General features: G+C 41.2%; 1 protein-coding gene across 1 annotated transcript in view; it reads left to right on the top strand.

Moving 5' to 3' along the window:
- The window catches only part of Col4a6 (collagen type IV alpha 6 chain), a 311,296-nt gene that overhangs the window by 140,976 nt on the left and 155,101 nt on the right, over positions 1-15,219 (top strand). The window contains exon 3 of the mRNA XM_075958022.1: positions 3,634-3,717. Within this exon, the coding sequence (XP_075814137.1) occupies positions 3,634-3,717 (84 nt within the window). The remainder of the gene's footprint in view (positions 1-3,633; positions 3,718-15,219) is intronic.

Here is a 15,219-nt window from a genome sequence, read left to right as displayed (position 1 = left end):
CACACACTCTCAGTTTAGGTCTTTGATCATTTATAGAAGTTTGCCAAAACACACGTAACTTATCTTTCTGATCATTATTGCTTGTAACAGTAGGCATGGGGCTTCCTAATTGTCCTGATGAGGCACGTTCTCTGCAGAAACTGGATATGACTGAACCATGTTTGCCATGGGGGCCTGTGAGGCCCCCCCTCTCACGTTTCCCGACTGTATCAGGTTGCCTTGTCTATCTCTTGTAGACCTGCATTCATTCGTCCAATGTCTGCCTTTTCCACATCTTCTACATAAACCTGAAGGCTGAGTCCTCCTATTTCTGTTATTTCTAGAAGATGCATTATTATTATTATTTCTGAAAGATGCATTATTATTATTATTATTTCTGAAAATCCGTTGTCTACAATTCCTTTTCATATGACCCATTTTGCCACAATTAAAACATTTGGTATTCTGGTGTCTCCTCTTACCATTGGAAATTGCTTCTTCTACCCATGCTTCAGTGCCATAATCAAATGTATCAACATTGAGTGTATGCAAGACCCATTCTTCCAAAGGCGCTGATCTGAGCTTTAAAGGCCCCAAAATCCTTTTGCATTCCACATTTGCATTTTCATAAGCCAAAGACTCAATCATTATACGTCTTGCTTCTGGGTCAGATATCCCTATTTGTACAGCCTTAGTTAATCTTTGTAAAAAGTCACTAAAGGGTTCTCTCTGACCCTGTTTAACTCTGACAAATGATTCTATTCTCTGTCCTGGGTCTTGTACCCTGTCCCAAGCCCTTAAGGCTGCTGTAGTACACATGGAGAGTGTGTTTTCATCCAAATTAGCTTGTTCCTGAGGGTCGGAAAAGAGCCCTTCACCTAGAAATTTATCTAGGGAAATGTCAATTTCCTTTGCTTTTTCCTGCTGTTCTAAGAGTCTAGCCTCTTGCCTGAATAAGCATTGCCATTTCAATTGCGGTCCACTCTCAAGTACTGCAGAGCTCAGCTGGAGCCAGTCCAAGGGGGTTGCTCTGTTTGTCGTGGCCCAAGATCTTAGCATCTCTTTAACAAAAGAGGCTTGCATCCCAAAAGTCATGACAGCCTGTTTAATTTCCTTGAGGTCATTCATACGGACAGGCTCCCATGTATCCTCCTTGATGACCCTAGGGTTTCTGGAACCAACCACCTTCTCTGTTGTTATTACTGGAAAGGCAGGTAGAGCTGTCGGTAGAGCTTTGTGGAAATTGTCCCGGAGAGATTTACCCACAGATGTAGTTAAAATTTGCCCTTCTACCCTTTGCTCTTCTTCATCAGAATTCAGAAATTCCTCAATCTTTTCAATTCTATTCACTATTGCCTTCTGCAATGTCTGAATCTCCTGTCCAGAATTATGTTCCAAAGCCTTCATTGAGGATTCTAAAGTATGAAGTTTGTCCGTTAGAGATAACATCTTATCTTTGGACATAATTTTTATGGCATAAACTGTGCCTTCTTGTATTGACACTCTTTCCATCAATTTGTCATAAGCTTTAGACAAAATCCGATTGTCACATTCAGCAGTTTTGATTCTCTCAGTTAATGTTTCATTTCCTACAGAAAGGGACTGAATCTTATTGTCCAAATCAGCTGTTCCCTCTTCCATAGTAATGAATTTCTCCTTAATATCAGCCACTAATGTTTCAGTTCCTACAGAGAGGGACTGAACCTTACGATCCAGATCAGCTGTTCCCTCTTCCATAGTAATGAATTTCTCCTTAACATCAGCCTGGAGAGCCTCAAACTGATTCTTGAGAAGATTGTTATCAGCCTGGAGAACTTCAAACCGATTCTCGAGAAGATTGTTATCAGTCTGGAGAACTTCAAACTGATTTTTGAGAAGATTGTTATCAGTCTGGAGAACTTCAAACTGATTCTTGAGAAGATTGTTATCAGTCTGGAGAACTTCAAACTGATTCTTGAGAAGATTGTTATCATTCTCAATTGTTTTTAAGCGTTCTATTTCTGCCTTAAGAATCCTGGATTCATCTCGTAAAGACTTTATCATATTTCTATTATCAAACCATTTGGTGCCAATGAAAACTACGAATCCCAGAAGGATCCATAGAGGTGGCATGATAGACACCTCTTGTAAAATCTCCCACATGGTACAATTAAAAAAACTGTTAAATTCTTGAACAGTAATGTGTTCAGACATTTTATTTATAAAAGAAAAAAAAATTTTTTACCTGCAATGATCGGTTCCTGCCAGTTGTTGGTCTCTGTGTTTTTGGAGCCTGTCCTAGAACTAGCTCTTGTAGACCAGGCTGGCCTCGAACTCACAGAGATCCGCCTGTCTCTGCCTCCCAAGTGCTGGGATTAAAGGCGTGCACTACCACGGCCTGGCAGGCCTCAAACTCACAGAGATCCGTCTGCCTCTGCTTCCCAAGTGCTGGGATTAAAGGCGTGTGCTACCACTGCCTGGCAGGCCTCAAACTCACAGAGATCTGTCTGCCTCTGCCTCCCAAGCGCTGGGATCAAAGGCGTGTGCTACCTGCCTGGCCGGCCTCAAACTCACAGAGATCCGCCTGCCCTTGCCTCCCAAGTGCTGGTATCAAAAGCGTGCGCCACCACTGCCCTGCCAAGTCACTTTGTGTCAGACCAAATCTGCCGCTGTGGCAGCTTTTGTTGCAAAACCGCAGGTACTTAAGCTTCAGCTAATTCAGGCAGTGGTGTTCCGCTGTAAAACTTAGCCAAGGCAGGCAGAATGGGCCTGTGTGGCCGAGTATGTCTCGGACTCGGCACTGGGGCCGGAGTCACGAACTGAAAAACAGCACCCAGGAGGGTGCTGTGTTAGCTAGCGGGCTACCCGCTTGAGTCGAGGGCAAAATAGCCCGACGTTGGACGCCAAAATGTAGCGGCGTAAACGAATGCAGGCAGTTTGTAAAAATATATATAGTTTTAATGTAGAAATAGACTTACAGAACCACCGTTCCCGCGGAGACCAGGAGAGTAGAAGAGGAAGCTCTGAGCACGCTCGCCAAATTTATAGGCAGACATTAGCCCGAGGCGAACACGCCCCCTAAGGGGCGGGACTTATCCCTACAGATAGGTAGATAGATAGATAGATAGATAGATAAATAGATAGATACATAGATACATAGATTTATTGGAATGAAATTACAGGCTGCAGTCCAACGAGTCCAACAATGGTTGTGAATGGCAAGTCCAAGATCTAGTATCTGCTCAGTCCCATGATGTCTCAGCTGGTCTTCTGGATGTTCTAACAAGGCGAAGGCAAGCAGGCAAAGAAAAGCAAATTCTTCTTTCTTCCATTGCCTTTATCTAGGCTTCTAGAAGAAAGTGTGGCCCAGATTAAAGGTGTGCCTCTTGCCTCAAGATCTGGGTTAAAGGCATGTTGTCTTCTTGCCTTAAGATCCAGATCACAGGTATGTGCCCTCCATTGCTAGATTATAGTTCATTCCAGATACAGTCAAGCTGACAACCTAGAATAGCCATCATACTAACATAAGATGAGTCTTTCCTTCAAATGACATCATTGGATGAAATCATTAGTCTATTACTTGGTGAAGAGAAATGTGACTAAAGGTTAGATTCCCTGGGGTGATGTTTTTCCCTGGTTCACATGATCTACTATTGTTTTCTCTTTTTTAAATAGGGACAGAAGATGTCCTATGGAAATCCATGCGGGAGCCAAGATTGCAGTGGAGGCTGTACATGCTCCCCTGAGAAAGGAGCAAGAGTAAGTTACTTATTGTGTTGTTGAAAGACAAATAGTCACAGAGGATGTTATCTGTTTTATATGTTTCCTTTAAAATTAAATAGTGTAGAATTTACTCATATGACCTCATAGCACAAGCAAAGTGATGAGAACAAGCTGGCAGGAACCTTGTTCACTACTAATAAGCAGAAAGAGACTGGTCAAATCTCTGAGGGACCATGAAGCAGTTTCCTGCACTGACTTAATGCCAAGGCTCCCCCACAGTGTCATTGGAGTGTTTCCAAGAGCTAGTTAGATTGTGCAGAACCAGATTATGATAATGTTTGTAGATACGTGGGGAATTTCATAGCTCATTTATATCCACTTAGTTTCTCTCTGCCACTCTAGGGAACAGGTGATCCCATTTTTATCTACAGATTGGGATGCAGCTTCTCCCAAATCACTGGCTTATTGGGGGTAGAAGCAAGAGGGTGGGGAAGCTGTAAAGTCCAGAAATGCAGGCAACTATAAAAATGGTTTGCAGATACTCTATTAAAATAAAGGATATGTTTTAAAATGCATTTTACGCATCCATACAGAGTGCCATGTAAATCACAATAAGCACATTTCCGTCAGTGCCTATGTATACTTAGCCACCATTTATTTTCACTAAATAAACCTGTGTCTTTAGTATAATGTAGAAAATGTATTCAAGGCCATCCACTCTACTAAAATTATAGGTAGATTCCCCCCAGAACTTATGGCCACCGTGCCATAAGTTTAGATCTTCTAACTTCTAAAATTATGTTATGCTTGCATTCTCATCAAAGTCAAATAAGCCAAAGAAAGAGCTTACACTGTCAGAGGAAGGTAGTAGCATAAGTGGGTCAAGCAAACCTTCAAACACATAGGCAGAGGGAACATGGTGACCGTTCCACCTTCTCTTTCATTATCTTCCATTTGCAGTAAAGTGAAATGTCAAACTATGCCAGAGTCTGAGGGAAAAGAATAAAAGCCCTTTCTTCATCAGAAAGGATCATGCCCATTAAAGACATGAACTTAGAAAATCATAAGCTATCAGAAAAGGAAGGCATTTTTAGGGAGCTCTTCATCTTGTCCACTGACTGTACCAATTTAGAGGGACAATGACTTCCTGGCTTCGCACAGTAAATTGATGACAGATTCCTGGCTATTGTGTGGGTCTTTTAATTTCTTACCTGTTTGTTTCATTCGCTTACCTACTCCTACCTTCTGGTGAAGCTGTGTTTATTGTAGCCACCAAGGCCAGTGTGTTCTTTTAAAAGGATTTTTTTTACATTGATTTATTTTGTTGGAGGGCACTTTATGCATGTGGAGGTCAGAGGATAACAAGTCTCTGGACCATTTGAGCCTTGGGGGTGGAACTCTCGTTTTTTTCTCTCTTTGTACCATGTTGTTTCTCTCTTTGTACTATTTGGGTTTCAGGGTGGAATTCTAGTTGTCAATCTTGGCAGAAATCACCTTTAGCAGCCGAGCAATCTTGCTGGCCCCAATTCACTTTTCATCAATGTGCCAGGAGTACAAAGCAAAGGTCCCCTTGAGGCTCTCTCAGGACCACTATGTCTTTGTGACTCTTTTCTACATGTAATCAGTAATGTGTATGCACACATATATACATTCACTCTTCATTTTTAAAAACATTTATTTCCCAAATAGAATTGAAATGTTTTGGGGAGAGGGTGTTTATTTTTAATTTTTGTTGTTGTTGGTTGGTTGGTTTTGAGTGTGTATGTATGTATGTGTGTGTGTGTGTGTGTGTGTGTGTGTGTGTGTGTGTTTGAGTGTTAATCCTTAAGGGCTTTGCTTCGACCTCTAGTTGAATGACTGTCCATTTTGCTAGTACTTTTAGGTTGTTCTGTATTTTTGCCACTTCATAAAGGCAAAGCTGTCTTGAAAATACTTAAAGTTTCTTGTGCAGATAGCTACATAGATACTAAAGATCAGAATTATTATGTATCCGTTCTAACTTTTAAAACTACTGGAAAATTACCCCACAGCGTATCTTTGGATTCATATCTTCATTCTCTTGGTATGTGAATGTTTGTGTTGCCACAGTTTTGCTACTACAACAAGTAAAATGTATCCTCATTCACTGATAACCTGTGAATCTCAGCACATGTCCACATATTCACTGCAAGTCTGTGTCTTCTGGGCATTTCCTGCACATATCCTTTAAGGTGATGGATCTTATCACTGCAAGGACATGGTAAATCAAAATGGCACATGTGGAAGCAGAGAAGATGTGAAGTTTGACAGCAAACAGTGTTTCCTGATGACTTGTGGCTGGGACAGGGTGATAAGACTCAAGCATCAGGGAACTGAGGAACTCTCAACCACTTATGCTTTGGAATCATTTAACAGTGACTGAATCTGGTCCTCCAGAGGCTGGTCCTCCAGAGGTCGGTCCTCCACCAGGCACACATGCCTGGAGCTACCTCACTCTTTAACCCCCAGGCTGAGGTTTGATTTTATCAAGATTCTCTGAGGAACCCTCATTTGGGTTCCGAACATTTGGAGCCCAAGTCTAACTTCTTTGCAAATGTGAGTGCTTGCTGGGCAGGGGCAGAGGAAAATGAGCTATCACTGTACACAGCTGCATTTCGGTATTAAGAAGACGTAGGCTTCACAGTTTCTTGTGTTCTTAATGTCTGTTTGTCAAGTCTGAGATATCTGAGCCTATTTGCCAGGCTTATTGCAATGCACCAACCTGTGATTTATGAGGAAAGAGAAAGAATGTTGTATTTTTACAAACAGGTAAGGCCCCTGCTCGTAGGACAAGCTGGGAACATAAGTGCTTAATGCCATAAAACCTCTGTGTCCTGTTTTGTCACCCTCCCAGCTCTCCTAAATTCTCAGGAACAAGCAGAGTTGTTTAATCTGGCCTCAGCACTATTAACCATGTGGGACAACCTCTTGGTCCGCTTTTTGTGCAGATGTCAGAAAGATTTGAGACTGTTTTCCTTAGCTGAGCAGACGGCCCCATTTGGATCCCAAGCTGTTCTTCTCCAGCTGGGAGGAAGCAGGAGATTGGGTCACTTCTGAGCAACGCTGCAGCCCCTGGCAGGCCGCCTCCTGCCTTGGAGACATCAACTACATAACTTGCTGGGCAGTATGTACTTTTCCTTTGCCAAAGGCCTCTTGAACTGACTGGGATATTTCCACAACACCTAACATGCCTACAAACAGCAATCCAACCCTTGTTGGCTGTAGCTATCTTTGACTGATGTCTCCAAATTATGCCATGCCTGGTAAAAGCTCTAGCCAAATATGGAGGAATTGTGTTGTACTTTCTAATGCCCCACTGTGCTTTTTTTCAGAGACTGTGCTACATGACTTGCTTAGCTCCTATTACTGAAATCTTAGCCTACTAAAGAAAGGACAGTTTTTTAAAGATGGCATATCTCCCTGTGCTAAATAAAAGTTATTGCCTTAAAACAAAACTAGACACTTAAATTTAATATTTGACTTTCAAATTTCTTTCTTGGGTATAAGTTTGTTATCCAGAGGAACCATTCTTTTCCGTTATTCTCTTGATTTTATTTTTATTTTGTTTTCCTGTGATTTGATTAACCAAAGCATTTTAGTTTGACATCCACCCCTTTCATTTTTCCTTTACAGGATTGGAAAATTGCCTGTGTATTAGTGCCTGGTAGTGTGTGTCTGTCTGAAATTTGGGGTGTGAGGAGGATCTTTGTTTTGTTGTTGTTTGTTTTGTTTTTAATATTATTTCAGAGTTTTACCTGTTTTCACAGCCTTCTGCTGTTTATGTACGACATGGTAAACTCCTCACTATCCACTGTATCTACAGGATCATTAACATATGATCCAACAGGATGATGAGATTAGAGCAACAGGGAATCTAAGAGGATAATGCAGGAGTATATGGGGGACAGAGGAAGGAAGGAAAGATGTACACAGCAACTGGCTACTTCACAAGAAAAATGGAGAGTCATGTCTGTAGCCATGGCACAAGTCAACCTATACAAGGAATACCAACTTTTCGTAGGAGAATAAACCGACCCACTAGAGGACAGTGCATCTGGGTTCTGGACTTTCGGGTAAATATATTTTGGATGTGGGGAGCAGCAGCAGGATGGAGATCAACAACAAGGATTTGGGTCACTTGAGATCAATTTCTCAGGAAACTGAGGCATCATAAACTCTCAAGGTGTGTAGGACATTGATGGAGGAAGGTCATTGGTTAAATAAAAAGAAACTGCTTGGCTCTCATTGGTTAGGAGATAGGTGGGAGGAGTAAACAGAACAGAACGCTGGGAGGAAGAGGAAGTGAGGTCAGACTCCACAGCTCTCCTCTCGGGAGCACATGCCTCAGAGAGACGCCATGCCCCGCTCCCAGGCAGACACACGCAATGAAGCTCCGACCTAGAATCTTCCCGGTAAGACCGGTGCTCACAGATTATTAGAGATGGGTTGATCGGGATATCAGAATTAGCCAGTAAGGGCTAGAGCTAAGGACCAAGCAGTGATTAAAAGAATACAGTGTCTGTGTAATTATTTCGGGGCATAAGCTAGCCGAGCAGGCGGCTGGGGTGTTGGGGATGCAGCCCCGCTGCCGCTTCGTATTACTACAGGACATGGCTTCCCAAATCATGAAATGGACAAATGACCTTTACCTAGGGGAATCCAAGCAGTCTCTGCAAATGGCACATCAAACAATTGCTTACACTAGAAAGCTAACAACTGTCCCTGTGTTTCCTTTCCCCACCAACCCCTTCAACCTGTTGTCAATTTAGCTACCTTAATCCATCTGCTAACCACTCAGTTTTCTCTCTGCTAGCTTATCTGACCTCGGTTTGTGTTGATTCTTGCCTGAATTACTGTCATTGAGTGTAGCTTGTTCTCCCAGCCCTTTACCTCACTCTATCCTAATCATTGTGCTTCCCTAATTTTTCCAAAACACACACATCATTATGAAACTGTTGCTTAAAATCTTTCAGTAGCCACCCCTATAGATTCCCAATAAAACTTTTATTACTAAATGTTCAAAATCCTCCAAGACCTGGCCTTTAAGTCCCTCCCCAGCATTTCCTGTCATCACTACACAACATTTGTCCCTTCACAAATGAAACAGACAAAATTTTAAGTATACATAGGTAAAATATATATTTATACATATATAACATATTTCTCAGAACCAGGTATGTGTTTTGATAATGCTATTCTGAGGCTGCTATCCCTTCATTGGCTGTACTTGTTCTCTGCTAACTTGCTTCTGTTAATTCATCCTTTAAAACTAAAGACAAGCATCAACGTTCCATGAGCCATAAGGCTGATGTTATCTACTCCATCATCTTTACTTTATGTTGAATTACAGCAAACTAATCGCTTGTTAGCACTGGCCAGTGTTATGAACACCTGAAGGACAGACACTGTCTTATACCTTGCATGGCTGGTAAGCATAATAAACTGTTTCATAAAGGACTGGCCAAATGACTATGTGTAGTTCCAGTCCTTCTTGACGTGTCCGGGGTTAGGTATGAGACCATTATAAAGCCGTGTAAGTCTCCTACGCACAAAGGACACAGCAACAGTAAAAAAGGAGAATCCAGGCCAGGCACTTCCTCATGTTCATTGGATCCCATTTGGTTGTCAGGGTTCCACCTTCTGGCTCTTATTGTTTGCTTTGGGATCCGGGTTTCTCTAACTCCTCTGAGATTTTTACTTTGACTCTTCTTTTGCCTGATCACTTCTTCTTTTTTACTTACAAGAGATTTGGCCAAAAAAAATCATTTTTTTTCTGCCATCAGTCTGCTCCACCAAGATAAGGGCATTCTTAATAATTCATAACTTTTGGACACTTATTTCCTTCTCCTTACCACCAACTTTGTCCTTAAAGCCTTTTAATCTTTCACAGAAATGATGGGCTTGATCTTCACCTGTTTCTTCCCCCTGATGGGGAATAAGGGAGGTTGAGTCTGAGCAGGGAAGTAGCTGCTGGGTGGCAATGGGGAAGGGCGATAGGAAAGGTCCTTTGGTAATTATGGATGGTTATTTAGGTCCAGGAGTAACTGATAATAATCTTAAAAGGTTATTTAGGTCCAGGGGTAATTGATGGTAATCTTAAAAGTTAGTGTCTGTGCTCAGGCTCAAGGTGAAATCATAGCTAATATGTTCACAGATGATCTTAATCATTTTTTGATCATATTGGAACATACATGGAGTTTATTTTCCTTGCTGGAAGAGCGGTTCCTATTAGAAAGAAGCCACGTAGCTGGAGGGGAAAATGAATATATGGCTGTAAAGACAGGAGGACTTCTTTGGCTCTCCAGAGTCCTAAGTGTTATGCCTGAGCTTTGCCAACTACTGTTTTCTCCTTGGAGGGATTCAGTGTACCTCGAAGGAAAATAAAAGCAGTGCATTGTGTGATCTCCAAGAATCTACCACCTCCCATGATGTAACTTAGACACTCTGTTACTGTGCTCTGAAGTTCTATTTTCCCCAGAGTGACTTCTTGTGCTTTCTAGTGTTCTATTGAGATATAAAGAGCAACACTTGACAGTCGTGACTTTGGGGTGGCTTTAGGAAGCTTCCTCTGTCTTCAATCACTCACAGTGGTGTTTTTTTCTAATGAGGTACTAGAGTTCAAATCCAAGGCCCCACATATGCAAGGCAAGCACCCTATCTCTGAACTAGGCTGCAGCCCCCGCAGCCATAGTTTCTTTCCTGCTGCTACCAAAAGCTCCTAACACTGTAGTAGGTCATTTGAAGATAGTCACAGGGATGGCTATTTACCAGAACATTCTTTCCTGCCTTGCTTGGGAATCATTCTGTTTACAGTTTTAGCTTTGAAATTCACTCCTGGTTCAGCAAGGTTCACTTTCCTTGCAGTGTCTAAACACATTTCCACCTCTGATGAGCAGGACTGAGGTCACCCTACACACCTGAGGAGTTGTATGCACAGTCATCTGTCCTTTGAGACTGCCCAGTTTTCCTTTCACTGACTCTGCTAATCCATATGACAGAGATACTGGCTATGAAACTGGAAGTGAGTATCTTGTACCTCAATCTGTGACATAGCCTGTCATCCTAGAATCTGCCTTCTTTGCCCCTTGCCAGTTATTTACCCCCAATTTTGTCCTTGCTCTTTCTGCCTAGTCCCTAATTTCTTCCTGTACCCCTCTAGACTTCCCTCACTCTTGATTTAGCTTTTCTCTCTCTCCATCTCTCTTCCCCGTTTTCCCAGTCATGGCCTCCTCACACAACTTCCCTCTTCTGCATTCAGTTTCGTGAGATCACTTCCTGTGTCACCAGTCTATGTCTCTATTGCCATCCTTTTATTCTTTGCCACCTAGGCAAGCATGAAAAATTCATCTTCCTGGTATCAGGAAGGAGTCCTTTAAATGCAGTTTACAAAAGCATCTCTTTTGTCAAAAGATTCTAAATCTCAGAGTCTAGATCAGTGGGATTAGAGGTAGGGCATGCAAGTCAATCCATTGGATATGGAAGAAAATATTATTTTAGGATTATGTTATAAAAATATAGAAAGATGCTAAGATTCCCAGGGCAGGTGCATGGAGCTGGATGGTAGTGCATGGAGCATAGTATGCTGAGGCCCTAAGTTTGATTCAGAGCAAAGGAAGGAAGAAGGAATGGAGGGAGGGAAGAGGACACTACCTTTGCTGGCTAGTTTTACGTCAACTTGAAACACGATAAAGTCATCTGAGAGGAGTGAACCTCAATTTAAAAAATGCCTCCCAAAGATCTGAGTACAAGCAAGTCAATGAGGCGTTTTCTTGATTAGTGATTGATGGGCAAGGGTCCTGCCCATTATGGGTAGTTCCATCTGTGGGCTGGTGGTCCTAGTTTCTGTGAGAATGCAGGTGAGGAAGTCACATGGAGCAAGCCAGTAAGCAGCATCCCTCCATGGCCTCTACAACAGTTCTTGCCTCTAGGTTCCTGTCCTATTTGAGTTCCTGTCCTGACTTCCTTCAGTGATGAACAATGACACAGAAGTGTAAGCCAAATAAAGCCTTTCCTCCCAACTTGCTTTTGGTTCTCGTGTTTCATCAGAGAAATAGTAACCCTAAGTAGGACACTACCCAAGGCATTTAAAATGCTGTTTCATCCTATATATATGTATATAGATTCATGTGCATGTCCAAAGAGTATAATGGTTATATTATTTGTGTAATTATTAGCAATCTATTATAAGACATACAAGAGTCAAAGAAGCATGCCTTCAGTGCTAGGCATTGAGCCTAGCTGGGCTTTATGTATACCCGATAAGCACTATGCTGTGATGCTACATCCCAACTCCAAAGTTACCTTTTATTAACTGGAGGGGCTGTTTAATCAAAGGACTTTAGAGACTACAGGTTTACACTAAGTATTTTTTCCTACTCATACCCCTTTTTGCCCAAGAAAAATTTTAAGTTACCGGTCATGTATATAACAAATCAAACATTCACTAGTAATAAATTATGAAGGATCTTACTATAAAACAATTCCATATATTTATGATTTCACTATTTGTCGAAGATTAAAGTAAATTTACATAATAATTAGATAGGTTTGCTTGTTAGTTTTTACATAAATAACAAATCTCTGTTGAATATTTGGTGCTATGAGCTATAGAGTGTGATGGAGTATATTGATCTCTGGGTATATTTGTGGGGGGTCATCTAGATTAAGTAAACAGAAGCAGGAGACCCACCCTACCTGTCAGGTTGAGTGAAAAGGTGAGAGCAATCTGAGTATCAAGATTCAATGATCAGTTTCCCAACTGTAGAAACAATGTGAACTCCTACCTATTGCTCTTGCCACTGATCACTCTCTACCATGATGGACTGTACCCTTAGAACTATAAGCCAAAATAAGCCCTTCCCCAAGTTGATGTTGTTTGGTGTTTTGTCATAGTGATAAGATGAGCAACTGATCTATAACACATCTTCAACTGCTTTACAGAGTTCATGGATATTTTTATTGTATAATTGTTGATGCTGAGAAAGGCCATTTCACATAAATAGTACAAAGAAATATGTGTACAGTCATTTCAGAGATTCTTGGAAATAATATCATTATTCTAGGCCAAATCCAATTAATAACTCTTTATGAAACTAAAGCCAGCAAGTTAAGCATCAATTTTAAAATTAAACATTCTACCACAATAAATCCAAATGTACATGTTGAGGAATGATGGTAAAAATATTTAAAAGTCTTTGTTTCTTATCATTAAACCATTCTATAAGAACAAACTACTTTGTATATGTCTTAGTTAGGGTTTCTATTGCTGTGAATAGATACCATGAACACAGCAATGGTTACGAAGAGAACATTTAATAGACACCATAAACACAGCAATGCTTACAAAGAAAACATTTAATTGTGGTGGCTTGCTTACACTTCTGAGGTTCCATCCATTACCATCAAGGTGGAACTTGGAGGTGTGCAGGCAGACAAGGTGCTGGAGAGGCAACTGCTACATGTTGATATGCAGGCAACGGGAAGTGGACTGTGACACTGGAAGTAGCTTGAGCATAAGAGACCTCAAAGGTCAGCCCCTCAGTGACACACTTCCTCCAACAAGACCACACCTACTCCAACAAAGTCATACCTCCTAATCACTATTCCACCATTTTCTTTTAAACCACCACAGTGTTTAATTGTATTTAAACACAATTAAATACACTACAATTTATAACATATAGTGATCTCGGACCTGAGTGGATGTACTTCAAACAGTATCCATTGACAATTGTGTGGTATGTTCAGTACTGAGTGCTAGTGTTATATGTTCAGAATCAAGGCTGCAGTGAAGCTGTTTGACACCATAAAGGCAAGTGTGGCTAGAAACACCTTGGATTTATTATGTGTTTGATTCTGAATTAAGATCTTCGTCTTTGTGTAGCCATAAACCTTTACTATTGCTAAATTTCCACCAACCCTGCATTACATTACAAAATCGCATGTGGGCACATGACCCACCATTTGAGAAGTTGTGGCATGGGCCATAGTTAAACTACATGGGGACCAGGAAACATGCAAAAGAACTCTACATAAGAGAAAAATGGCTATCCGCAGATTGCTCAAGCTTTCCAGACAGAATACTAATGCAACCAACATTCACAATACAGTGAAGATCTCAGAACTTTAAGTGAGACAACCAAAAAAATTTTTTTTAAGATTATAGAATCTGCTGGGTGGTAATAGTACATGCCTTTAATCCCACAAGGAGGCAGAGGCAGGCAGATCTTTGAGAGATCAAGAGCTAGTTCCAGGACAGCTAGGGATGTTACACAGAGAAACCCTGTCTCAAAAAAACAAATCACAGAATCTGGACCTGGAGAGATAGCTCAGCAGTTACAAGCACTGACTGCTCTTTCAGAGGACTGAGGTTCAACTCCCAGTACTCATATAGTGGCTCCAGCCATCTGTAACTCCAGCCCCAGGGGTCTGACACCTATACTAGGAATGTGCATGTCTCACGGACACATATGCAGGCAAAACACACATGTGCTTAAAATCAATCAGTAAAATTTTGAAACATTACAGAATCTTAAACTTGGGAAGGTTGGATCCAGCTCCCATGTTATAAACAATGGGTTGTAAAAGGCTTTCATTAACACACCCAGGAATGTTCTTCCTTCTCATATTAAACATGAAAATGCTCAGAAGAAAGTAACCAAAGGGTTAAGAGGCCCCCTGCAAGTGACACAGTAAAGCTCATCCTCATGCTTTTTGTTCTTCCTGTTATGTCAAATAGGTCTTCTTCCCATGCCCATAAGCATCTCAACTCCATGCCTTAGTCACAGTGCTTGGACTACTGCAAATTGAAGAGACTTGGAGTGGAGAAAATATGCCTAGACATAGACCAAGTACTCACAAATCAATTGCCTTCCTTTTTTCTAGCTCAGCAAATAGTAACTCTATACTGCCAGGATACCATCATATCATTGTTTGAATTTTAGACTGTTCCCTAATGTTTTTGTGTTTTAAAGTCTAAAGAAATAAACTTCATGCTTAAGGAGAGCCTGGTTTTCTTCTGTGGTAACAAGTTTGGGGAGGAATCATATCATATCTTAGAGCTCTAAGCAGGACTTTTCCCTTTTTGCAGGCCACTCACTATATGGAAACTCACTTCATCTCTATACTTATGTCAGAGAAGGCATTTGGTGTCTACTTTGGGTGTGTGTGTTGATGGAAGTCTTCCAAGAATGGTCAACAAAATTAATTGCACAGCATCTCTCTTGCACACTAGTAAAAGTCAATGGGAAAATGTACATTACTTTGCAGAAATTGCCTTCATTGTCATCTTTTCAAAAGGGCTTTTATTTTAACAAATGTGGCCCATATCCAATTATTTAATGGCCTCTTTCACTTAAAAAAGTCTACAGAGGTGGATGTCCTAGGCTAGATTCTCTATTTCATTTTTCTTGTTGTGTTATGTGAGGTTCCAACCCTCTACACAAACATTTAAGAAAGCCCTCAGATGCCTGTGCCTCTAGGCAGTGCAAACATATTACAAACACCAGGCCTCTCCTGGAA

The sequence above is a fragment of the Microtus pennsylvanicus genome, chromosome X (assembly GCF_037038515.1).
Source record: "Microtus pennsylvanicus isolate mMicPen1 chromosome X, mMicPen1.hap1, whole genome shotgun sequence".
In the NCBI taxonomy this organism is placed as follows: Eukaryota; Metazoa; Chordata; class Mammalia; order Rodentia; family Cricetidae; genus Microtus; species Microtus pennsylvanicus.
Note: the sequence above shows the minus strand (reverse complement) of the source record. Positions and strands in the feature narration are given on the sequence as shown.